The 27,356-nt window shown below is 42.4% G+C and overlaps 1 protein-coding gene across 1 annotated transcript in view; it reads right to left on the bottom strand.

The window, feature by feature from the left end:
* Positions 1 to 27,356, bottom strand: part of STX18 (syntaxin 18) — a 120,485-nt gene that overhangs the window by 49,741 nt on the left and 43,388 nt on the right. Inside the window, exon 2 of the mRNA XM_060104214.1 lies at positions 2,615 to 2,682. Coding sequence (XP_059960197.1) covers positions 2,615 to 2,682 — 68 coding nt within the window. The remainder of the gene's footprint in view (positions 1 to 2,614; positions 2,683 to 27,356) is intronic.

Consider the following 27,356-nt stretch of genomic DNA (forward strand, 5'->3'; position numbering starts at 1 on the left):
CCAGAGTGTGCTGCCATGGTAGCCGGGAAAGGGAGAGGCCGAGGCCAGCAGCTCACTGTCCTGAGCAGGGGCATGAGGACTCGGAGTTAAGTCCACACCTGCTCTGGAAACACTGACACACTGTGTGGAGCTGAGCTGTGCTGTTCAAGGAGAAATGCCTTAATCCCACCATTATAATCAAAAGTTTAAAACTATTGCAAAGTTACAGAATAGCAGCCTTATAATCTTTTTATAAATCCATTGCTTTTTTAAAAATTTATTTATTTTATTTATTTATTTTTGGCTGCGCTGGGTCTTCGTTGCTGTGCATGGGCTTTCTCTGGTTGCGGCGAGTGGGGGGCTACTCTTTGTTGCGGTATGTGTGCTGCTCACTGTGGTGGCTTCTCTTGCTGTGGAGCACGGGCTCTAGGCGCGCGGGCTTCAGTAGTTGTGGCGTGCAGGCTCAGTAGTTGTGGCGCATGGGCTTAGTTGCTCTGTGGCATGTGGGATCTTCCCGGACCGGGGCTCGAACCTGTGTCCCCTGCACTGGCAGGCGGATTCTTAACCACTGCGCCACCAGGGAAGTCCCCTCATTGTTTTTTTCTTTTTGCACTGCATTTCAATTGTACTGTCTTGTTTGAATCTCCAAACAAGTGGCAAGTGATCATCACTCTCATTATTTAGAGCAGGGCTCCTTAAACCTTTTCTGAAAAGGGCCACATAGTATACATATTAGACTTTGAGGGCCATATAGCCTGTCACAGCCACTCAGCTCTGTTGTCGTAGTGTAAAAGCTGCCATTGATAACATTCAAATGAATGGGCGTGGCGCTGTTCCAATAAGCTTTATTTATAGACACTGAAAATTTAATTTCATATAATTTTCTTATGTGGTAAAATATTATTATAATAATTATTATTATTTTTAAAAACTGGTTTTATTTCTTATGTATTACAAGTATACTGTTAGGAGGGACAGTGTATTTGATTAACCAGGGAAGAGGAGGTGGGGCACTGGCCCAGCATCTTCCCTTAATTTCATCTTCTTTTTTTGATTTTAATCTTTCTTTCTTTCTTTATTTTGGTCACACCAGGTCTTAGTTGCGGCATGCATGTGGGATCTAGTTCCCTGACCAGGGATCGACCTCGGGCTCCCTGCATTGGGAGGGAGGAGTCTTAACCAGAGCCACCAGGGAAGTCCCTATTGTTATTATTTTCCCTCCAGCCATTTAAAAATATAAGAACTATTATCAGCTCACAGGCTGTACAAAAATAGGCAGCGGACTGGACTTGGCCTACAGGCTGTGGTTTGCTGACCCCTGGTTTAGAGGAAGACACTGCATTTTACAGATTAAGTGACTTTCTCAGGTTTGCACGGTTAATAAGGGGACAGGGTGGCCTGAACTAAACCAACCTTTAAAGCATTCACCTGGCTGGATGCCTTTTCAAGGCAAAGGGGAGTTAATAATGGATTTCCATGAGAGATCTCTACAACCACTTATTTAACCTAAATTGTAAAGTACTAAAGAAAGGAGCTGGAACTGATAGGCTTATACCAGTTTTATTAAGCTTTCCAAAATGACTGTCGCTTCCATTTTTATGCACTATAAAATTAGCATCTGATGTACATACACCTTTAGAAATAAAATTTACACTGCCATCTAGTGGTGACCAACTATTTTAACTGAGAACTTTAAGGTTTTCTTGGTACTAAGCATTAGAATAATTTAGTATATTCCAAAATTATGCAAATGAAATACAGTTAAAAGTATAAAGTAGGCAAACTGGTAGAGATTATTTAAAATTCACCTGGGGCATAATTATTTTCTCTGTTAAAGAATTTATATGAAACATTTTCATTTTTGCATATATTGACAAAGTTTTTTTAAAAATCAGATTTTTTCTGTATTTTCTAACTGTGATAGAAAGCCTTCTGAAGGGCAAAATCCCTTGTTTTATAATGATGAAATCCTAAAAAGATGCTTCTAATGATGTCACTTCGTATGTCTAATCCAACTTTTCCGTTAATTTAGGTAATACACTTGAAGCTGACTCCTATGGTTAGAAACGCCACACTAAAGCCAGGTTAAAATGTAGGTCAGGGAAGAGCAGGAGGCATGATATCTGTACTGCGGTGTTCCTGTGTCTACTGAGAGCTGGAGTCTATTCCAGAAGCCATTTTGGAAGGCTCGATCAAAATGCTTTTTCTTTTTAAAAATCAACCTAACCAAAAGTTTCTTCACTAGAGGCAAGAGCTCTTGTCTTTCCAAATGGCATTTTTACATGACTTGCATTATCTCTTCATGTGCTCAGCAATATGCATTCAGTGAGAAACTGCCCCATTTCTCTCTGCATGTTTCACAACATATATGGCACACACAGAGCTACAGACACATGGGAACATCAGAATAGGGGACATTGCTGTGAGGATATGGTGACTTTGAGGACATGGGGTATGGCTGAGCTTACCTTGGCTGGGGGGAGCCCCTTTTTGCTCTGCAGATATTCTTCCACTGCCAAACTGACCTTCCCCATTACAACCCTAAGTTAGTAAAAAGTGAGGACAAAAAGCTCAAAAGGAATATAGGTATGGAAAAGAACAGTCACTAAAATCATGGTAAAAAATAGACACTTACCTATAAGCATTAATATAATCTTTCCTGTGTTCGAGAAGAAAATCTCTCAGTTTGCCAATGTGTGAAATCTATAATGAAAAGAAAGCAAATAATTTATATGGATAAATATGTTACGCTCATATGCAACAAATTTTAAATTAGTAGAGAATGGAATGCAGGTAGTAAAAAGATTTTGAAGCTACTAACTGGATATCTCTGGTTTTAGACTCCTGTATAATCACTGACTCGTTGGGTGGCTTTGGGAAAGTCACCCACATTCCTGGGTCTTGGTCTCTTACCAATGGTTCCTTCTTCCTGTAATTGTTGTGATCTGTGACTAACGAAGAGATGATCTCTAAGGAACTTCAGATTCAATGAGATAGTACATGTCTAGTAACTACACAGCGTGTGCTCAATAAAGGCCAATTCCCTTCCTTATGTGTCTTATATCCAAAATTTTATAGACAAATATTCCTTCTTCCAAGTGTTCTAGGGGATGGATTCTAAGGCTGGAGCCATCAAGTGTATAAATAGGGCCCATGAAGAGCAGCAGAATTAAAGAAAAGATGCAGGAGCAACAACTTATCCCTACACAGAAAGTCTGCAGTTCCCCTACTTCCACGGATGAACAAAACAGACACAAAAGTACAGAGGACGGAATTTGTGATGGCTCATTTCTAGTACTAAAGCATGTGTCAGGTAATGTGTGTGGAATGAGGGACTAAGAAACAAATAAAATAAAAAGAGGTAGGAAGAAACCTAGGATCATGGTCAACATGGACAAAAGTGTTTCCAGAAGGAGAGAATGATTAACTAAGTCGGTGGCCTGCTCTGTCCTTTGACCACAGCTCACACTAGTTTCCTCCTAATGTCCTTTGTACTTATTCCAAACATACGTAGCCCCAGCCTTGAAGGATGTGCTGAACTTTCATCTTTTTCATGAAAGTTTTTCTGTCAAGGCCAACTCAGGCTAATTTTCGCTTTGCTCTGAACTTAAAAGCACTGCTGCATCCCACCCACTGGGCACTCAGCTACACACAGCCCCGTCCTCTGGCTTCACTTTTGCAGGCACGCCTCTTTCTTGGGGGTTAGGAACCACGTGAGGAGGGGCTGCACAGCTTCCCGCATGGCTCTAAGCACAACGTGAAGCCCAGAAGGTGTCAGTCAGTATTTGTGGGATGAGTAAATGTTTAAAGGCAAAAATAGTATTTACCACTAAAGAAACATTCAGCATTTGTCTGGAGACAGGTCAGTAAGGGTTCAGTTAAATTTCTCACAGAGTCTAGACTAAAAGCAAATATGGTTCAGAAAAGCACCCTTAGGCATCTATAAGAGCATGAATCGAAGAAAAACTGAACTATGGCCACAATATTCATTTATTTACCAGATTACAAACAACAACTGAGACAGCCAGAGTCTGTCCAGCATCCCTGGCTCCGTGAGGAACTTCCCCACACATGACCTTGTTCTTTCCCAGCAGCCCATTGTGGGCACTGACGTCACCACGCTCATTAACCAGGTTGGGAAAGTGAATCTTGCAGAAGCTAAGGGACTCGTCCCCAGTCACAGGGTTAGTGCCTGGTGGGGCTCAGAGGCAAGCCTGGGACTCTCTGAGTTCAAATCTGGCCCGTCTTCCACTAAGCCACAGCTGCCTTCCTCACACTCTTACTCCTGTTTTCCACTGACGCTGCATTTTAAAATCTGACTTTTAAGATTGTTGGGAAAAAAATTTAAGAGATGTGCAAACAAGGTATTTACTGGACCACATACAAGATGTAATCAAGTTAAGTTTAATACATTTCAGTGGTTTCCATTCCCTTCCCCAACCCCTGCCTGCAAGGGGCCAGGTAAGCAGTGTGAGGGAGTAAAGCAAGAGGAATGGAGGGTGCAGTGCATTGGGCAGGGATGAATTCTGGTTTTAAAACACACTGCAGCCAAAGGAAGCATCTCTGCCGGCCGACTTGCCAAAGGGCAGCTAATTGTCATCTCTGGGCCTAACCAACGGGATTGAGTCCAACCGGCCGACTTGCCAAAGGGCAGCTAATTGTCATCTCTGGGCCTAACCAATGGGATTGAGTCCAAACCCCAAATGCAGCACTCAAGGCCCTTCACAATTCAGCTCCAAAAGTCCTGAGTGGCCTCAGTCCTGCCGCGCTCCCCACAGACCACAAAGACCACAACGACTCGTTACCGACTGGTTTCCCTCCACCAGAGTGCAAGCTCCTAGAGGTTAAAGGGTCCTCTCTCTTTCCCCAGAACCTGTCAGGCACAGTTCCTGGTGCAAAGCAGAGCCTCAGAAACTTTTACTAAATGTTGAATAGATAGTGGGTACTGAATAATCCCCGAAGGATTATACCTACTGTGGTAGACAGGGTAATGCCATTACCTCTGCCCAAAGATGTACAAGTCCTAACCCCTGGAACCTGTGACTATATTATGTTACATGACAAAGGGGAATTATTGTGACAGATGGAATTACGGTGCTCATCAGTTGACCTTAAAATAGGGAGAATACCCTGGATTAATACTGGAGTATCCAGGTAGGTAGGCCCCTATGTAATCACAGGGTACTTAAAAGGAGAACAGGGAGGCAGAAGAGAGAGTCAGAGTGATACAACGGGAGAAAGGCTCAATCCAACATTGCTGGCTTTCAAGATGGAGGAAGGGAGCCAGAGGATGAAGACAACGTCTGGAAGCTTGAAAAGGCAAAGTAATGGATTCTCCCCTAGCATCTCCAGAAAAGAACAGAGCTCTGCCAACACCTTGATTTCAGTCTAGGGGGTCCCATTTTAGACTTCTGACCTACAGAACTAGAAGATAGTAAGTTTTTGTTGTTTTAAGCCACTAAACTTGTCGTAATTTGTTACAGCAGCAATAAGAAACTAATACACTTTGTCTCAGTTTGGGGTGCTATAACAAAATACCACAGGCTGGGTGACTTTAACAACAAACACTTATTTCTCACAGTTCAGGAGGCTGGAAAGTCCTGGTCAAGGTGCCAGCATATCTGGTGCCTGGTGAGGGCCCTCTTCCTGATTTGTAGAGAGTTCCCTTCTTGCTGAATCCTCACATGGTGGTCTCGTGTCTCTTCCTCTAAGGGTACCGATCCCATTCACGAGGGCTCCACCCTCATGACCTAATTAGGTCCCAAAGGCCTCACCACTAAATACCATCCCATTGGGTATGAGGGTTTCAACATATGAATTCTGGGGTGACACAACTATTCAGTCATAGCATACCTGTTTAAAGCCTTATCCAAAACAGTTATTTTTTAAAAAAAGGAGTCAAGGTTTTCAATAAAAAGTTTGAACAGGCCCAAAGGAATCTACTATGTAGGCTAGACCCAGCAGCCCTCCCCTTACTGCGGCTCCACCCTCCAGCTTTAGCTAATTCCAGTCCACCAGGGTCGAATGGTGCAAGGGGATAAGTGCCAGGAACAAGAAGGCCCCACAGGCATCTCAGAAAACATCCTTACAAGAAGTTTCCCTTAAAGTACAACAAATGTGATCCCAATTTCTTATGACATGATACCTGAGATTTGCTTCAAAATAATATGGAGGTGGGGAGGAACACATGGAAGAGGATTAGTCCTGAGCTGACAGCTGAAGATGGGCACATGCGCACAGGCAGGCTCCTTACACTCTCGGTCTACTTCAGTATATACTTGACATTTTTTCTTAACAAAACATTATTTTTTTAAAAATCTCCCATTTTGCACTCTCTTTTAACATGTTTGGTGATTCTGAAGTACAGGTTTTCTGCTGCCAAACTAGTAATAGCCCACATTTGAACCAACAACTCAACCCCACCCAAAATCTCTAGCTATTTTATTTCTAAGCACTTGCAAGCCTTGCTTAAAGTTCCATTTAAGAGGATGAATGCCATTTCAAAAAAACCACCACCAACAAAACCTGCATTGAGAGTTTACTATGTGCCAGGCTCTGTTCCAAGATCTCCCCACACATTAGCTCATCAAATTCTCCCAGCTACACGCACAAGATGGGTAACATCATCACACCTATTTTACAGATGAGGAAACTAAGTCAGAGACAGGGTAAGTAATTTGCTCAGGAACACATGGGGTGAAGCCTGAATGGAACCCAGCATTCTAAGTATCAGGCTTGAGTTCTTAATGCCCAAATTTAAGCACAGATTCTTGGCAGGTGGCAAGTGCAGTTTCCCAGTATAGTAATCACAAAGAGGGATGACTGGGAACCGAGAAAAGCATCCAGTGAGCAACAGCAAGCTGTTTTTTCTTGTATCTGTATTCAACAGTGCACTACACACCTGATGTTACCCAAGAGTGACACACCAGGCATGTGTGTGCCAGGAAGTGTGTGAATTGCTCACTATGTGCTGTCATCGGCTCCCCTATAACCATCAGATGAGTTAGACGTTACCCCCATTCCCGTTTGATAAACATGGAAACTGAGGCCCACATGAGGTCAGTCACAGGATAATAAGGGGAAGAAGTGGCATGGATCACGGGTCTGTATGACTCAAAGGCTAAGTTATTTATTCTACATTATATGGTCAAAAGACTAAGAAACTATTACTATTTAGCTTATTTAAGTTTGAGGCTTTTCTTCACAGAAATATAAACTGGGTTTCATGTGACAGCATTTGTATATATTGATTTTTAAAATGTTTTCAACTACAGTGGATACAGAAAGACCTGAAAGGAAGGTTTTTTGAATGTTTCCACGTAGAGCGCTCGTTTTATAAGTCACTCAAAGTAGGAACATGCCCATATCCAAAGTGCCTGTTTTTACCACTGAAGTCTCCTCCTCCAAGCTCGGCTGTTATTCCTTGAGTCTGTGACACGGGAGGCTTGGAATTCGCAAGTACCATAGGGATGCTGGGAGGAAGGCCCACAGCTGTGAGCAAGGAACCAGGATGGTCAGAAAGACTGGCGGTGCAATGGTGACCCGTTCACCCTGAGTATCGAGCATCAAACTGCCTCAAAACACAGTTTAAACAAGTAACGAAGGCAACTTCCAGGACTGGGTCTCTTCCCTGTGTCTGAGTTCCTCTACCTCCACGCCTAGTGTGAGGCGGGGTATGAGCAGAGGAGCAGACTCCAGGCAAAAGACTGTGGGGTTTGGGTGGAGCAGGGCAGACAAGAGAGAAATGGGTGCGGAATCCAGGGAGTTGGCTGAGCTTCTCGGTTCTAATCTCTGCTCAATCTCCACCACTTACTCTGAAGGAGACCTTGATTCCTCCCCACCTTCAGGCTTCACGTGGAGGGACCCCAGCTGGACAAGCTTCCTCTTCTGTCTCCCAACGCTTCACTCACGCATCGGAGGGAAGAGGACTTACTGGTGTAGGGTTTGGAGACAGCAGTGAGCACGCTCGGCACCAGGCAGCAGAGAGGGTCTGTTCTGGCCAGCGCTCCACCCATATCTGGCCACAAATCTAAAGCCAGGGTCTCCGTTTGGCTTTTTCACGTTCTGACTCCTGTATTTCTTTCAGGTAGTTCCAAAATTGTGCTGGGAAAAAAGAGGTGCTTTTAATAAACTTCCTAAACTCTTAACCTTTGCCAACTGAAATTTTGAGCAAGTTGTTTAATCTCCCTGAGCTTCACTACAAAGGGAGGGCAGTAAAAATGATTCTTTAAAAATAGAAATAGCACGAGTTAATAGCTAACTTTTATCGAGCACATGCTGTGTGGCAGGCACCAGTCTAAACACTGTGCATCAATTAGCTCATTTACTTCTCCTAATAACCCTGTGGGATAGGTTCCACGATAATCCCACTTTACAGATAAGAAGACACTGAAGTAACACATTTCATATAAATGGTTCAAAATAAACAGGGGACCGTGACTCCCAAACCAAGTGCCTGTGTGCTTTCAGCCTCTGCAAGTCTGCCCACGAAGACAAACCTACTGTCCCATCCGAGCGCAGTGGGTCTCTGAGGGCTGCTTTCACCACAGTGCACACAGAACGTTTTAAGATCAAAAGTACCCAAAGCTGAGATGCCTTGTTCAGGTCAAATGCAATGTCAACAGCTATGGGTCAGCGCAAAGCCAAGAGCCACACTCCAGGGTCAGCCAGGATCTGGCTTCTCCACGAAGGTGATACTCAACTAAACAATTGTTTAAACTCCATTCTAAAATGACAGGCATTCATGTGACTCACCCTTTTCTTTCTCTGAAGATAAATCAAGTTCACTTTTAAGTGACTGTATTTTAATAAGGCTAATTTCAAAAATCATCAAGACACTGGACTTCTCCACAAAACACATCTACAGTATAAGCAGACTGATTATAAAAAACAGTAGCAGTGGTCCCTATATTAGATGCATTTGACAGGGAAAAACAGATTCTCACATTACCTGTTGTTACACATAAAGCTTTTACTAGGAGAGACCAAACAAAAACATCCCAATGTGTGCAGCCATGAGATCTGCTCCCGCAGGTAAATATGCACTGCTGACATGGACTCAGCCCCAGGGACTCAACCCCATGGATGGTTGCCCACAAGCATGCTGCTGAATGGGGGGAAAACCAAGGTTGCGCACAGCATGTACTTAGGTAAATTATATGAAATACAGACCTGAAGCTGAATCCACAGAGAGAGAGAGGAATCTAAAAGACTGCTCATCAAAACACTGATGGTTGTCTGGGTGGTTAAGATTTGGAGACTTTGCTTTTTCCTAATACCTTTTCGTACCTTAAAATTTTTCCACACTTCGTATGTGTAATCTTTGCAACGAGACAAAAAATGTTTTTAAACAAAAAGGTAAATCTCGCCTAACTAAGAGTGTATACTGACTCCCCAGGCCCCGCAGGGTCAAATCCAATTCCTTGAGCCTGGGACCCCCTAGTGTTCCTGGCCCTGCTGACTTCTCACGGTTCAGAGCCCTCCCCCATCTCCCAATCCCAGTCCTCTGACTTACTCCTTACTCTGCTCAGGGGATACACCTCCCGGAAGTCTTCTCTGCCATTTCCAGGCCAGGTTAAGGACCCCTCGCAAGCATCTCTTTTTTGGGGATGTCACCATATTGTTTTGAAATGTTTTCATGTCTGTTGGACATAAGCTGCTCAGGCATATGCCTAGCCCAAAGCGGCTCTCCAAAAATGATTTAATGCTCCGAACTGAACTGATTTTCTATCCGCTTCAAGAATTACTAGCAGGGTAAAATAAACTCCAAACATAGTAAGTCTGATATATACTTTACATTATCCACTAGATGGCAACGCATGTATTATAGCAGGAGTAGTAACAGGAACTCTCAAAAACATCACCAATTTTTTCCCAAGGGCTTTAAAATTTTCTCTGGTTCTGTATTTTTGATCTAGAATCAAAGGATTATTAAAGGTTAATTGTGCTGTGCAGGCTGAAGCTGAAATGACATTGTTTTGAAATAGACACGTGCACTTGGATGAGCCCAAGGTTTTAAAACACTGCACTCCTGGCAGGTTCAACACAAAGGCAGCTCCGGAGCATGGCTGCCATCTGCCGTCCCAGGCGGCGGGCCCAGCTTTGTTTATGTGTGTCATCCACAGCACAGACCTGCTAGCTGCTCCTTCGTGGGTGTTTTGTAAATTACCCAAAGCAAGATAAACTGTAAAACAAAAACCCTGCTACAAAACGGAGGGATGCTTCTCAAAGGACGACTGCATTTTCACTGCAGGGGGGTTCAAAGCAGCCACCAGTGTCCTCTGCAGATCACAGCAGTGGCCTGACTTGCAACGTCCCCTACTACTCTCCCCCGCCACAGGAATTCTGTTCTGGCTTTCATAACACTTCCAACAAAGCCCTGATTGATTATGAAACACTAAGTACTGATTTGCATAATTTGCCTCTGCAAGAGACAGCCATTGTTAAAGATTAAAGAGACTCCGGTATGGCCCTCTGGCATATTGTAAAAAGTTCCCTGTAACACAAAATCGTTGCTTTTTTCATTCAATCGGTGGACACAGCTTGCTGTCCAGTTTAGTAGGCAGCCAAAAGACAGTCAGAACCACCACTGTTGTATAAATGTTTGCCAACTACTGATAAGCTAAAACGACTTTTCACAAGGATCATGTTCCCAAGTCTAATCTGGAGGCCCGCTAACTAAATTCCAAATCCACCTCCCTTCAGTCATAATTGAAAAATGCATCAATACCAATTATAGCTAAAAGTTCAGAACCGTCACAGCTCTGGAGCGCGACGACTCTGCTGAAGTCACAGTGAGGGTTGTCTGAGTCCTGTCCCCATCCCCGTGCTAGAGAAGCTCTCAGTGACTAGTCACCCACAAAAGAGTCTGGCATGGCCACAGACATTCCTTCAGTGCTGGGGTCACAGTAGTGAGTGTGTTAAGGGATTACATGTATGAACTGTTCTTTCTCACTTCTTTCCTTTCAGCAATTGTTTAGTAATAAGCAAGTAATAAGCAAGGAGTCTGAGTCTCCTCCTATCACTTCCGCCCTAATTTCTACTGCAAGAGGCCACCCTTCAGCGCGTACAGGGCCCTGGAGGGGTGAGCCACTCTCCCAGTCCTCGCACAAGCCCCTCCTGAAGCACCATACTCCCTCGGCTTCCAGGACCCCACTGTCCCCAGGTTCTCTTCCTAAACCTCTGACAACTTTGCTTCACCTTCTTTCCTTGCCTCTTCCGCCTTTGCACACCTCAGAAACTTAATGAAGCTCAGCACTGACACATTCTTGCTAAACCCGCCCCTTCCATCCATAGCTTAAGTTACCATCTACAGAAAATGCCCACCCAGCCCCTGCCTCGCTCCTGTGTTCCAGGAGCGTATTCAACCGTCTACTGTGTGTCCCACTGGTGCCTCAAAAGCTACATGTCCCAAAGCCTTAGTCATCCAACCACTCACGCTTGATCCTCCTGACTTACTCTCAGTCCCTCCCTGTCCCCACAAAGAGAAAGAGCCTCTCTCTCTAGATTCCCCAAGTTAGAAAATCTCAGGACATTTTGACTCTTCCCTCTTTTTCACCCCACAAAGTAAACTGGTCAGCCAGGCCTGTCCACACCACTGGCTGAAAATCTGCCAAAGGAATGGGCACCCACAAACCAGCTTCTCTGCCTGCTTTCCCACACCCACCCCAGAGCCTCAGAGCCCTTCCTTGATCCAGCCTCCTCTTTCCGGCTCTGCCCCTTGGCACTGCTGTTTTGCCTGGAACATCTTATTTCTCATCCACCAAGCACTCAAATGTGCTGGGCCCTAGGAGGTTTTAAAATATGGCATTCTGGGTTCACTTCCCACTTTCTCTGTATGATGCCTTCGGGAGGCATGCTGTAAGTGTCTGTTAGCAGAATGTCATACATGTTAGCTGCATGTATATATGTTATACACATTACATACATACATGCACATATATGTGTACACATATATAACATAAACGTTAGTTGAATATATAAAGTGCTGTATCCCATCAGTCTGGAAACCTCACTAGAAAAAAAGACACAGACATTCTTGATCTAAGGAAACTGCATCAGTGGTTAAATAACCTGTTCTGGAATTTTGCTGAGAACCAGTGCCAACCTTACTGGTTTGTAGTTTCCAGAATTCAGCGTATGTTTTCTAATAGAGAGAGAGAGAGAGAGAGAGAGAGAGTGAAATGTGTACGTGAAAGAGGAGAGAGAGCGATTCTTCTAGTTCCAGCCTTCTACGCCAGCTTCATAGAGCCTGAGGAGCAGACTATAGGGATGGTCACACGGAGGGGACAAGGACAATTAACAGGAGTTGAGATGAATTTAGTGGTCTAATTTCTGATATTAGCAACTAACCTTCAAGCAACCTGAAAGGTATTATTTTCTAATACTAAGTCCCTATCTCCTTTTAAGAAATGAAAAAAGTAAAATCTTAGATTCTTAGTGCTAATGACATAATGAACGAACTCGTGACAATTTTTAAAAGCTGAGTAGCACCATAGGGCTTAATGATCCATGAAGCTCAATGCAATTCCATTTTAAAACAGGTCTAGGACTCTTAACCTCAAGAAAAAGTAAAAGCATATCGTGTTCTCAACCTTTTCCTCCTCAGTCCTTCTGCCCCAGCTTTCTCTTTACATCTCATTGTCTTCAGGTTCACACTTTAATCTCGTTAAACATTTTAATTCCCATTCTACTGGCTCCCCAAACTGCATGGGTTTGGCATTGCTGGCACATACCCTCCACTTGCAAAGCTCGGTCCACTCCTGGCCTATCTGAACCTGCAATTTGCTAGCTGACATACAGAGTATAACTCCAGGAAGTAACACCCTGCTCTGCTTGCGTGCAGGGAGCCCCTGCTTCTTCCGGGCCATCCGCTCCACCACAGCTCACAGTTCTTTCTCACTCTGAATGAGTTCAGCTATTGTGTGCCCCCCACGCAAGTCTTCTCTCTTCTGTAAGCTACACGTTCTCAATCCCTTAAGGAATTCTTTACGTGAAATACACTTGTGGCTGCTGGTCTTACTTATTAGTCTCTGAATGCAGGAATTTATTGGCCTCAAAAGTCAAATGTGGTTCCGAGAATGGACTCAATACTCTGTGTCAACAGGAGGTGGAGAGGAGGCAGGACCATTACCTCCCTGTTCCAGCCTCTGTGCTTCTACTAATGCCGCCTAAGAGGATGTTCACTGTCAAGTCAGAGTCAAGCTGACTTAACATCAACTAAAATTATTTTTTCCATCAACTAAAATCACTTTTTCCACGAAGAACTATGTCTTCACTATATCCATATTTTCCCCTGGCTCCTTGTCATTTGCCATTCTGATCATTCTGCCGCTAAAGACATCTCTAAGTAAAAATGATCATTTAAAAAACTGGAATGAAAACAGGGCTGAAAAAGAAGCATGGAGTTATAGACCCCTCCCGGTGGACAGCCAGCTCAACGAACCACAGACACCCTTGAAATCCAAATATTCAGTCCACAAAAAAAAAATGTTTCCTCCACAAAAATATCACGGCGAGATCTGCTAACCGCACCCTGAAATCAGATCTTCTCCTCACCTACAACGTCATCCAAAAGTGCACAATGAGGCTGGGGGGACAGGGCTCGTGCTTTGCAAATGTATGCTGGTTAATAATCATAACTTTCTTTTCTGTGTGCAAAAAAAACCCCTTCCTTTTATTTGTTCTCTTGACAAACAGATTAAGACCCAGTATGGGGCAAGCACATTAAGGAGGGAGATAATAAGGCAGAAGAGAGGAAGGGAGGAGGGAGGACAGACAGGGAGTTCCAACCCAGGGCTGACATGGCTTCACATCGCTTTTCAGGCCCAATCCAAATCCTGTCTGGTCCGGAGGCTGTGTGTAGAGTGTGTGCAGAGTGCGCACATATCTTGCTCTCTGTCCACTCTGGGTAATGCAAAGCATAAACTCCAGAGTCACACAGACCTGGGTTCAGATCCCAGCTCCGCCACTGACTAGTGATAGTGCCTTCTGCAACTTATTGATATTTAACTTCTTTGAGCTTTAACCTCTGATGTGTAAACTGGAGACGGTAACTGAAGGTGACTACAAGCTGTCAGTGAAAATGTCGGTACTGTGTCTGGTACAAAGCAGGTGCTCAAGCTTATTAAGGTTCCCTCTGCCGCCTTCTCGTCTCTGTCTGGGCCTTACCCATGAGGCCAGGTCTGCCTGGACAGGGGTGGGGGCTGCCCTGGGGCAGCAGATGCAGAGGAAGGTGGAGGGACCCAGGTCATGTGAAAGAGCTGTGACCTAGAAGGTCATTCACAAAGTCGTAGCACTGAGGGGAACAGAGAGCTATGGAGTCAGGGGAAGGAAAGAAACTGGATTTGGCACAAATCCAGCACAAGTGGAGGACAGGTGGTGGTTAACACTAGTAGCTAACATTTATTGACTGCTTACTCCAGGCCAGGCACTATTCTAGGAGCTTTACGTATATTTAACTTATTTAACTCTCATGACAACCCTATGAGATAGGCACTGTTACTACCCCATGGAAGAGAAGGAAGCTGAAGCCCAGAGAGGTTAACACACTGCCCAAGGCCCCACAGCGAGTCCGCGACTTACCACAGCTTGGCCCCAGAGGGTTTGGCTGCGGAGTCCAACTTTAACTGCCTCAGCGGCAACGGGTGGCCCCCGCGGGTACCAAGGTCAGGCGCAAAGAGCAGAGGTAGGAGGGGCAGAGGCGCCCTAATGCAGGCTCAACGCCACGGTGGCGGGGCACCTGGAAAAGCCCTTCTTGAAAGCAGCTTGGGAACAACTCACGTGGGCACGACCAGCTCCTGAAAAGAGCTGGCTGGACGAGAGCTCTGCAGCCTGCTGTCCTCGGGCTGCTTCCACAGCGGAGCCGCCCCTCACCGTCAGGCTAACTTCCAGGCACAGGACCCAGCCGGAGCTTACACAGGCTGCTCTGGATTCTGACTTATGCTCCTAGGTAAGTCCAAGACAGCTCACGCTCTCCCAGAGCTGGAACGGTTGCCATTTCTTCAGTTGTGCATCAGAAGGGGTGGCTGGTTTGAGTTTTAAGAGCCACAGTGAGAGCAAAAATGCTTATTCTTAGATGCTAGACTCACAGGCAGTGAGGCAAGGTACTCTTACCGGAAGACGCCTTAGGCAAACAACCGAGGAAGGCACAGCAGCGCCCAAGCTCCATCCCACCCTCACCCGGGCCGCATGTGTGGACTGGACAACAAGGGGCCCTGGCGAAGCACGCGGAGCAGCTGACCCCTGCCGGCTCAGTGTCTGTGAGGTACGTCTCAAGGGTGCGGCTGGCTCCCCCCACCCCGTCCCCCTCCTCCGTATCTTTCTCGGTTCACAAGGACTTCCTTTCTCTCAGCGCAGGTGCTCTCCTCCCAGGCAGTCTCTGCATTTAGCGCCCCCTCTCTGAGGACCACCGCTCACACTGGCACTCCGCCGCTAGCCCGCCGCATCCACCCTGCTCTCACACCGCGCTTCGAGCAGGAGGTATGGTGGGCGGCCAGCTCCAGGCAGGGAGAGGCCCTCCCATGGGCGCACCGGGACCCGAGCCGGCCCTAGGGCCGCAGACTCTCTGCTCTGGGCCCGGACTCCTCACATGCAGGCCGCAGAGGTCCTTTCGACTCAGAAATTCCAAGATAATTTTTGGCGTTCAATCCATTAGAACGTGCCTTCTGACCAAACCCTACTGGTTTCTTTTCACTCCTTTTATGCTCTCCAAAGTTTCAAGCGTGATTTTAAAGATCCAAGTACTTGGGATCCTCCTTTATTAAGGTTTTTCTGACTTAGGCAACTCAGCTATAGAACCTTGGAAAGTCTGGTCAGAAGAAAGAAATTAGAAATATTTGTAAACGTTCACACAAAATAGACAAAGACCATTTGTAATAGGCAACAAATTTGTACATATTACAAATGTTGTTGGGTAAACAAAAATGTGCAACAAAATGATAACGGCAAACACACAGTACTTACTACACACCAAGAAGAGCCACAAGGGCTTTGTCCAGATGACCCCATTTCACCCTTGGTACAATCCTATGAGGTAGGTACCGTCATTATTCCCCCTTTACAGTGGGAGAGGCTAAATTACTGGCTCAAGGTCTCACTAGCAAGTGACAGAGCTGGATTTGAAACCAGGGGGTCTACTCCAGAGCCTGTATTCCTGACTTTTCCTTGCTCTTCAGAACTCTGACAAGAGGGGTAAGAGGAAAAATGTTCCATTTATATTTGAGTTTCTCAAATTAAATTAACTTCTCAACTCTACCCTTAAAATTATGCCTGTATATCTTACGAAACAAATAGTGTAAAAGTCAAATTTGAGTTTTGTTTTCTGGGGGGGGGGTTATGGTACCTTTAATTTCATGAGTGGCTTTCCAGAAAGAACTGTGAACTTCAAAGGTACAGTTCTTGACCCTTTTAGGGGGCACAGATCCTTTGAGACACTAACCAAAGCTACGTGTCTGATCTATTCCTTTAAGAAAATGAATATTCCCAAAGATACAAAAAACTTCCTGTCCACCATTCTGAGCTTCAGAGGCTCTTGGCTCACTGGAGTTCAGGTTAAGACCCTCTGATCACAAAATACAATTCAACAAGCAAACAAATAGACAAACACAGGAGAGCACAACTTTTTTGTAAACCTCATGTGCCTAAGGAAGCACTTCCAGCTCAGCACCTGGAAGCAGCTGCTGGCCGTCCATCGGCAGAGTCTATCTGCACAGCGGTAACAGTAACCAGGGAGAGGTGGAGGCAGCAGGGGTGCGAGGCCTGCAGGTGTGGGGGAAAGACTGAGCACACTGTCACAACTACTCACACTCCTGCCTTACAGCATGGAGAAAAGGGGAGATGGAAGAGAAGCACTAACCGAGCGTCGTCACCATCATCATCATCGTCAATGTTTAGCGTTGACGATGCCACTGCATAGATGATCTCATTTAATTCTCATAACAAATGAGAAAATGGAAACTGAAGCGCAGAGCTGTTAAGTAACTTGCCCAAGGTCACACAGCTAGCAAGTTGAAAAGCCAAGGTCCATACTCAAAACAGATTCCAGAGCCTGTGCTCTTAAATTCTTCACACTGCATTTCCAAGCTTGGGCTCTTTCAGCATAAAACTCGAGCTGAAGAACCCAACTGAGGAAGAGTTATCATGCAGGCTTCTACAACTTCCCACACACCAAACTCACTTTAAAAAGCCATCAATTTTATTTATCAGTTCCTCCAAAAGTACTTGCTAAATGTCTTCTAAATTCTTCCAGTTGTGGCAGAAAACACCATGCAAATAAACACATTTATACCCCACTGTAGTACATTCCACTTCTCAGGAATATGTTCACTCTATTTGAGGTAAAGAATTAAAAGACTTAAAAAAAATGGCATGTCCAAAAAAGAACTATGTCACATTCACTTCAGCTTCCCAAATCTGGCAAGGTTCCTAACTCAATAAGTGTCTGTTGAAAGAGTGATACATTTTATTAAGAATCTCTCATTCTAAAATAAACATTAAGGAATAGCTATACCTAAAACTGGTGGTTGTGATACATTAAAAGTTTTTTTTAATATGGAATTTTCTCACACTGTTTTTGCAAATTTGTTAGTTTACTCCAAAGGCACACAACTCTCTGTTAACGGGCAGCCAACAATTTATGATCCAGTTGATAAATCAGCAGCAACTTCTCTTCTCATAAAGAGAACAGATTAGCAACAGGGTATAAAGGCTGTGGCAACAAGCAGTTCTATCCAAAGGTAGTCTCTTATTACTAAGGTTAAACACATACACTCAAAAACATAAAATCCCCAAAGACTGAATGTTGCCCTATTGACATTTTAAAAAATGACCTTTTGGGGGGCTTCTCCGGTGGCACAGTGGTTAAGAATCTGCCTGCCAATGCAGGGGACACAGGTTTGATCCCTGGTCTGGGAAGATCCCACATGCCGCGGAGCAACTAAGCCCGTGTGCCACAACTACTGAGCCTGCGCTCTAGAGCCCGTGAGCCACAACTACTGAACCCGCACACCCTAGGGCCCGTGTGCCGCATCTACTGAAGCCCACACGCTCTAGGGCTCGTGGTCTGCAACAATAGAAGCCACCGCGATGAGAAGCCTGCACACCACAATGAAGAGTAGCCCCCGCTCGCCGCAACTAGAGAAAGCCTGCACGCAGCAACAAAGACCCAACACAGCCAAAAAAATAAATAAAATTTTAAAAAAGGAGTGTTAAAATTATTTAAAAAATGATCTTTTTGTTTTAATTATAATATCAACTATGAGGAGAATATGTTTGTGAAGATGGCAAGGACCAACACACACACCTACGCAAGTGGGAAAGCCACAAATAAAACTAACATGTCACAAGTTCTCCCAATCTCATTCTCCTGGGATCCTAGCCCTGGGTAGAAATCATGAGTTGGGAACAACATAAAACCTCACCTATTTGCAAGCCAAGGAAGGGCAAGAGTCACATCAATATAGACTGGCTCTCTAAACCTTGTACCCAAGAGCAGCAAGTGCACGTCCCGTCCACTAGGTGCTGCCCTCTACCACATTGTCCCTCCGAGAACAGTACAGTATATCAAAATGACAACAGCCTGGTTTTAAGATGATTTGTCTCTTGAGGATATACATTTGGTTTAAGTTTCCACTGCAAAGTTAAAGTTCTTAAGATAGGTCATGCAGATCAATTGCTCCTGTAATCTGAAACTCAAAAGAGCAAGTAATATCTAAACAAGGGGAAGGGGTGGCCCTGAGCTTATAAGGTTCTCTAAAAGCCAGGAGACAGTCAGCCTGGCTACCTCTAATCTCATCATCAAAACTGTTACCTTGTCCAGTTTCTGCTTCACATCAGCAAAGAGAAGAGCGAAATCAACTGAGGGTGGTACAAAGGGAAAACATACATTCAACTTCCATACTGCTTGATAGATGCCAATAATTTACATTCAACAGAAAACGCTCAGATAACATTCGAACCCCCAAAGTGTAAGTGCTTTGCTCTATTAAAACATATATTTTTTCTTTATCAGTGAAAACAAAAGCAAAGGAACCAATGTGCGTTTTATCATGAAGCTCTGAGAAAGAGGGCTTGGTAACAAGATACACAGCCTTGCCTCTGAAGTCATCTTTCAACTGAGTGAGCGGGAATAAAATGCAGAGCATGCCAGGCTCAAACAATAATACAAATGTTCAAATTCCAAGCAAAATCCGGGCCTTGTTTCATCATTCCCTGTCCTCTAAAAAATATAGATTCCTCTCCCTCATTGTGGTCTTCTTTGGAGTAAATAAGGCATAAAACTGAAAGTGAAAATAAGGCAAAAATACTATTTCAAGGAATAAGTTACAAAACATTCTAACAATCTCTTTGCTTGAAAAAAATGAAAATAAAATTTAGTAGTTTCTAGGATTTAAAGAAACTGTAGAAAATTGCTAACTGCTAGTTTTTATAAAATGGGGACTAACCTGATAAAAACTGATTCTTACTTAAGTGTTCAAAATAGCAGAAAATAATCAGTTCCTAATACATTTTTCAATCTGTGTGTAATAATAACTAGAAAAATAATGGTTAGATCCTGAGCTGTATATATAGATCTTGATTTTGAGAATCAAATTATATCTTTTCAGCCTACTTTTAAGATTTACTGTTTTATACTTAGACACCTAAATATCTTAAGTCCTATATTTGAATTTTATATTGAGAACTCAGTTGAAAGCTTTAAAATCAAAACCAGTGTATATAATTTAAATTCCTTTTAACAGTTTTTCAGATCATTAGGTAAAGCATCTGAAACATCATGCATATAAAATTTTCCATTCTTATCCTAGCAACAAGTTTCAGTTAAAATCCCATATCAATTTGTAAGCAATAAAACTGTCATCAAAATGTAACACTAACTGCCCCCCCCATCCCAAACACATACACTTTTCAGGGACATATACAGTAAGTAGTGTATCAAAGAAAGGAAAGTAAAACTTTATAATGTTCAAGAAAGCCTTCAAAAATTCTGTATCTGATCAAATGTTGGCATGACTACTATTTCAAAAGTACCTAAATGTAATAACTGCTAAAGTAATATCATTTTACACTTATGGTATCATTACAGTAAAAAATGGACAAATTTCCCCAAGAATTTGTATAAACAACTAAAAATAAAATGCCGATTTGCAATTGTGAGGTTGATGTAATGACAACGAGGTTTAAAACAAATTTTAGACTACTAAGGTTTTTAAATCTTATTTTTATTTATACTCTATATTATGATATATTTCAATAATTAAATGAACTAAAATTTTTTTCTGCCCTGAAAAATTAGGAATCTCCCTATACATTAAAATTTAAGGCTTCTTTCGTAAAAAGTAGTTTAAATTTTCCTAGCAACTAAGTATGTATTTTGTTTTTTAAATGGAAATCCATATGTAGTTTTTGTGCCCATTTGGAGAGGGACATTTTGGGAACTCCCAAACAATCATTAAGGTTCTTTAAAAAAAAAAAAAAAAAAAAAAAAAGCAAAATTTCATACATGTTGAAGAATTCATATTTAGCCCTTATTTTCAATCACAGCCAAAGTCTTTATTCCAGAGCCACATAAATCACCATTCTTCTCCCTAAAAATGAGTTTTTAGAGAAAACATTATTAAATATTACATCTGACTTTAATAGAGTTTCTCAATTTGCTTTTGCATGTTTATTATCAAACTCTAATCATGACTTTCCCAAACTTATTTATACTTTCACACAAACTTCCAAAGCTTTCCCAACTTAAATAAAAGCCCACAAAAACCGTGGGAAATGTTTCGCTTGAAAGATAAAAGTAAATTGGTCCAAATGTACATTTGCAATAATCAGTGTTTACTTTTGTTGCTCAAACATTCAGCTCACAGCACTTTCAATATCTGCATTCAACTTAATTTTTTTGTCTCTTTAAAAAAAAAGGGAGGGAAAGTAGTTTTCTTTCCCCCCATTTTGCTCTCAAAATATAAACTCATTTAATGCAAAGCATTCCTGAATCAGGCACGTTTTAAACTAAAAGCATATCTAGTCCCAACAGCATTCATATTACATAAGAAACACCCTTTCTTTCAAAACTATCTAATTTCACTTTTCCTAATAAAATGACGACATTTTACTATATAAGACCCACTTAAAATTTTAGTAACTGAAAATAGCAAAAGAACTGATACTACAATAGCAAAGTGGGAAAGAAGATAAGTATTAATTCATTTACTTGGAAAGGTGGGGGGGTTTTCTTTAAGCGTCCCTACTATAGATCTTGCACTATATTTATTAAAATATGACAAACCTTTAACCTGGGAACAATTTACCAGTTAACATTATCTACTGAAAAAGGAAGTATACTTTGGATAAGTAAAACACTGGAAACTATTTATACTGCCTTTGTTCAAAGCTGCTTAGAAAACTGGGCTATGTAGGTTTAAAAATAATCATTAAAAAGAGCCTAAAGGGTAACTGCGATACAGTTAATCCACCAGCCAACTGATGCCATTTAATTCTAGAGACAGCAGTTTGTCTCTCAAGGGGGATCTAAGACATTCATAAAGTAATACATGTTAAAGGTAATGAAACTATAAAGAAATATTTCCTAATAGAATGAACATATTTTAAAGTCTGTATGATTGGCAATAGAAAAGATTTTTTTTTTTTTACCATTAAATAAAAGGCTCCAGACAAGAGATTCTGATTTTGAAGTATGTCACACCCCAGTTCCCCAGCCATGAATCCCAGTTCTTTTTTTAAAACGAGGTCTATTTCCTGTAATTTTAGATATTTTAGAGTACAATTATTTTACATTTTTATGATGCCTTTGGGGTATCATTACAAATATTTTTATGTGTTTAAACTTAGGAAAGTAAAATTAAGTAATTGCTTCTCTTAAAGGGAGCTGTCAACTCTCTCCTGAACAAAAATCTCTGTTTTAAAGCAATCTAGAGATTTATACCCCTAGTAACCATAGAAATTAATCTTAAGCTTTAGAAAAAAATTGCATAAAATGCTCTTTAATTAAAATCAGAGCTCTGCTCTTAGAAATAAGGACCCTCTTTTAAAAAAGAAAGAACTTTCCACAGAGTAGAGTTGTTTTTACTCAAGGTGGCACTCTTTGTGATAAATTAATCGAACACGTTTAACTGACTCGTGAATTTGTGTGCATAGAAAGCTAAATACTTTGTTGGAAAGAAAAAGATTTGCTCAGGGAGTACACCCACTGAAAACTTTTAGTTAAGAAAAGAAAGTGAAACACACAGGATCCAAACCGTATTTCTAGATTATCTAAGCGTGAGCAGAAAAAGAGAGAGCAAAGAACTTAACAATAACAATTAGGAGAATCACTCAGAGCAGAACTCATTTTGTTTTCATAAGGAAACCGAAAATATCATTTACAGTGCCTTAATATGAAGATCCATCAACATGTCATAACTCAAATTTCATTCTTGTGATCACTATCACTTTCTATTTCACACGTGCTAAAATAAAATAGAGACATGTTCTGAATTCTGCTTATCACCATATGACTAAGAAGTTTCTTTCAGCTTTAGAAACCAGTTGGGGACGCCTCAGGGAGTCGGCAACACTCTTCTGTGCACTTTCTTCCCGAGTGGTCTGAAAGAATGTGTGTATTTGAGGAATGGTAAAGACAAACTCCTCAAACATTTTTAAAACATCAAAGTTTTCAAGGCTTATGAAATTCAGGTTTTGATGAAATCTGTGCACTACCAAATTTGATTAACTTTCATGAGATTTAAATTTTATAGCTTCAGGTTTTTCTCTGCATAATGAATAATTTTAGAAGTTAAGCCACATTCTGTTTCCATTATATTTTTAAAAACCCACCCATTTAGACTTTTCTGAAAAAGATAAAAACAAAAAAAGGTTAAGAGCTTAGTGTAGAATCAGGAAACAAAGATACCAATGATCATGTCAAAAAATAAATGTTAAATATTTGTAACGTGCTCATACAGTATATTGTAAACCCCAAGTAAAGTCCAAACTACAAATGTTTCTGCTTTTAGACAAATTCCTTGGAGAGGCCTGAAATAGGTATTTCTCCGCATGACTTTAGGCGCTGCTAAGAATGCTAAACATTTATCATCATCTTCTCTAAGCAAACCCACTTTTTGGAAAAGACACAGGCATTTCCTCCCCCCACTGTTCACGGCTAATTTCACAGTCCTACAAAGGAAAATCTTCCCAAGCATTTAAGAGAATCAAGACATCTTAGCATATGTAGTAAGCTGCAAAATGGGACAGAAAATGATGAGGAACTGTAAATGATTTAACACCAGAGCGTGTTCACCTTGGTTGTTCCAAAAACTATCCCACTAGGAAAAAAAAAGGGTTTCTGCAGGGGGTGAAGGGGAGATGACAGGAGTCAAGAATTTGGGTTCAGAGATCAGAAAATGACACATCTTCCTATCTTCCTATCTTCACTACTGGATGCACACTTCCCTAGCAATTAGGCCTCCAAATAAATAATACATATTATGTGTCTATGAATTGTTTTTCACTTTTATTTCAAATTATAATAATCAACATTAATAGAAATCTAAAAAATCTATTCTAAAGCATCAATAGAAAATGATGTTTATAATGGTTTAAACAATCTCAACGCATGATGCTATTTTGAAGCTTCTACAATATGATGTTTAGTAAAAACAAAATATCAATGTTCCATTAGAAGCAAAGTTGGAATAACTTCATTTCCCGTCTGCTTTTAACCTTATACATGCAAGAACTTATAAAGATAAAAGAGCCCCGTTTTCACAGAAAACACAGGAACTGGAAAGAGCTTCATGGGCTTTCAACCTCATTGTATATTTTTAACTCTTCTCCCTCTTGTGCAAAAAAATCAAGGTAAATATATACTCTTTCCTTGTACCTCCTTAACTCCGTATCCGATGGTGGCTCCTTTAGGACTGTATCCAACAGGCAAAGCTTTACACTGGGGTCAGACACTGGAGGCCTGCAAAGTTCCTTTGAGAGTTCCATAACGCATATAAGAGTACACTGAGGTGACAGTGCAAACGCTATGAAGCAGAAGGTAACAATAATCACAGTAGTAAGAAAGCATTTATTAACCACCTATCCGTACACCAGTACAGAATGAGTAATCCACACAGAGACTGCATCTGGGCTCACAGCGTGCCCTTGGTCAAGTCGCTTCTTTATGCTTCAATTTCCTCGCTTGCAAAATGAAGGGACTGCGTTCGCTGATCCTGAAGGTCTATTTGAGCTCCAAAAATTCCATGACTTCTTGCATTTGACTGAAAGCTGAACAGTGCATTTTCGAGCGATTTTTCACATTCAAAACTGTGCTTACTTTACAAAGAAAGAATTCAGCGTTTATTTTTGATTACCTACACAGGACAGAGCATAGCCCATATTTTCACATATCTCATTTAATCTTCACATTAATCCTCTAATATTATCACCTTTACAATTTTACAGGTAAGAAAATTGAGGCTCAGATATGCTAGAGTTGGTCAAATTAGATCTGCCCAATTAACTATCCATGCTCTTTCCATACATCATGGGATCTCCCCTGATTCAAAGTGACAACAGTACATTGAAGCCTCCACGGAGGGATTAACAATCACGTGCTGTGTATGAGTACAATGCTGTGCTGGGCACAGGGAAGGCTACACACAGGGAGGAAGGATGTCCCTGTCCCCAAGGGCCCTGCCTTAGAGAGCCAACCCATAAAGCTGTATGCCATTAATTGCAAAAGGCCATTAAAAACCCTACATATGTCATGAAATCAGGGAAAGAAAAGGGTCTGGTGGACTAGAAAAACAGAGAGACAGTGACCTTGAAAGGGGAGAAGAAGGAAGATTTGATTGGTTTCAAGTAGGACCAGGTAAAACATCTCTCTTTATCCCTTGGCACTCTTGGCAAGCTCTCCAGATGGGTCTAATGGACAAGCAGGCTGAGAACCACTGATAGGGGCAGGGTGGGGGACAGTGAAGCGGACTCTGCACTCAGACTGCCTGGATCCAACACAGGCTCTGATAGTCACTAGCTGTGTGGGTGTGCCCAGATTACTTAACCTATCTTTGCCTCAGTTTCTTCTTTTGTAAAAATGGGTACATACCACACATGTATGAGGGTGAAAGGGGTTATTTTCTGCTCAGAAAAATACCTGGCATGCAACAAATACTATGCAAAGACTGGAAGGCCTTGAATGCCCAGTGAAGGAATTTCTGTAAGCCAGCAGTGTTAAGTGTTCTTTTACAGATGGTGCTGACAGAAGAAGACAGTTTTCTTTCTTTCTCTCTCTTTTCTTTCATATTAAAATTGTACGTTTAAATACAAAAAATAAATGGTAGCCTTATGTTAGTCCAGGTCCAGGTCCAGCTCCCCAACCCCATGTCTGAATTTTTAAACAGGAAAATAAAAACACATAATAACATTCATTTTCAGGTAAAGTAATCTGTTGAGTTAACTGTAACAATATTTTTTTAAAAAGGAGGATCTCACAGTATCCTAGTATAAGGAAATGGAACAAGTTAAAATGGATATGAGAGTTAAAACAAAATGACATAGTACAGTGGGCCTGTCAACTACACACTACGGGCTCTAAAAACTGTCCACGTCTGAAATATTGGGATGGTAAATGAGAACATCTATGATTATCAGGTCATGTGATATTTTTATCCTATAGTTGAATTATATTTCATTAAATAAGTGTACCTTCATCAAGATCTCTTTGTCACATACACTTTGAAAACCAAGATTTCTCTCTTTTTTTTCATTTGTTCTTTACATTCCCAAGAGAAAGGTAAAGCAAGTAATATAAGATCTTCAATATCAAGATGAAGAAACCGAGTCAGAGGACTGCCCAACACCACCATTAAGTGACATAAACTCTGATTTCTTTTTAAACATCTAATGATGAGTTTGGTTTTTTTTTTTAATTAATTAATTTATTTATTTTTGGCTGCGTTGGGTCTTTGTTGCTGCGTGCAGGCTTTTCTCTAGTTGCAGTGAGCGGGGGCTACTTTTCGTTGCGATGTGCGGGCTCCTCACTGCGGTGGCCTCTCTTGTTGCGGAGCATGGTCTCTAGGTGTGCGGGCTTCAGTAGTTGTGGCGCACGGGCTTAGTTGCTCCACGGCACGTGGGATCTTCCCGGACCAGGGTTTGAACCCGTGTCCCCTGCACTGGCAGGTGGATTCTTAACCAATGCACCACCAGGGGAGTCCCAAACTCTGATTTCTTAAATAGCAACCCCAGTGGTGAGGTAAGGGGGAAAGGAGAGGCCTGGGCAGCAAAATGAAACAGCATCCAAGAGCTGTGAGGCCTCTCACATCCTGATAACCCCCATCACAGGACCGTGGCCGCAGGTCCTGTGTCAGCTACTATGCTCTAAGTCAGTTATGAGATTACGAGAATGTCAGTGTCCTCTTAGGCAGAGCCCTCACAGCTGATCACTGCCTCCCACTGAACTACTCCGGCCAATCCATCAGTGAGCCCTACAGACTCTATGTCTGAAATGGCTCCTGAATCCACCCCCTTCTGCTCACCCATCAGCCTTAACCGTGGAGATGCCTCACTGCTGTCCCTACTCTGCAGGCTCTCCGCTCTCTGATCCACCACCCACACTCCCACCCCACCCACCCAGCTGGTCCAAGCCACAGTAATGGGGGGAGGAGCTGAGGCCTGGGTTACCTGTGCTGTTTAAAAGCAGCAGCTTTGGAGTGTCATTAAAAGCCTCACCATACTGAAGCTGCCTACACAACTGTGGGTAGAAAGACTGACATTTAACCTATAACCCTTTCCATGTTAAATAACTATAGTACCACAGGTTTGGAGTTAAAAAAAAGAAAAGGAAAAAAACCTACCACCAGCCACATTAAACCATGGTGTCATGCAGGAGACTCAAATTCTGTTAAGTCTTAGCACTTAGGGTGTGCAAAGAACAGCTGTTTGAAAGAGGTAGATGAAGGGTGTGGGAAGCAGTGACTTACATGCCTTTTGTGGGAGGCAGGGAGAAGATTCCTTCATACTGCCAAGGCAAATTAGCCTGGATCTGAGAAGACTTAATAGCCAGTGGAAGAATTGGCTTCTTAATGTTCTACACAGAAATGAATTCCATAAAAACAGCATTTGAACCAGTGAAGGACTGTATTGGTTTCTGAGGACTGTGGTTGGGTCTGCCATCCCAGATCCAGGACCTAGGTTGGCGATGGGAGCGGATGATCACAGACATGCAAGTGTACCATCACCCAGACTCCCCCTCAGGCTCCACAGTGCAAAGGGAGATGTGAAGACCACAAGACTCCTCCAACCCCTGCCCCCCAGTATCCGTACCAGAAGGCCTGTTTGGTATGGCTTTAGGAGAGCATGACCTCTGATTTAGTTCTCAGGGGCTCAGGCTGAATTCTCAG

The sequence above is a fragment of the Mesoplodon densirostris genome, chromosome 1 (assembly GCF_025265405.1).
Source record: "Mesoplodon densirostris isolate mMesDen1 chromosome 1, mMesDen1 primary haplotype, whole genome shotgun sequence".
Taxonomy (NCBI): domain Eukaryota; kingdom Metazoa; phylum Chordata; class Mammalia; order Artiodactyla; family Ziphiidae; genus Mesoplodon; species Mesoplodon densirostris.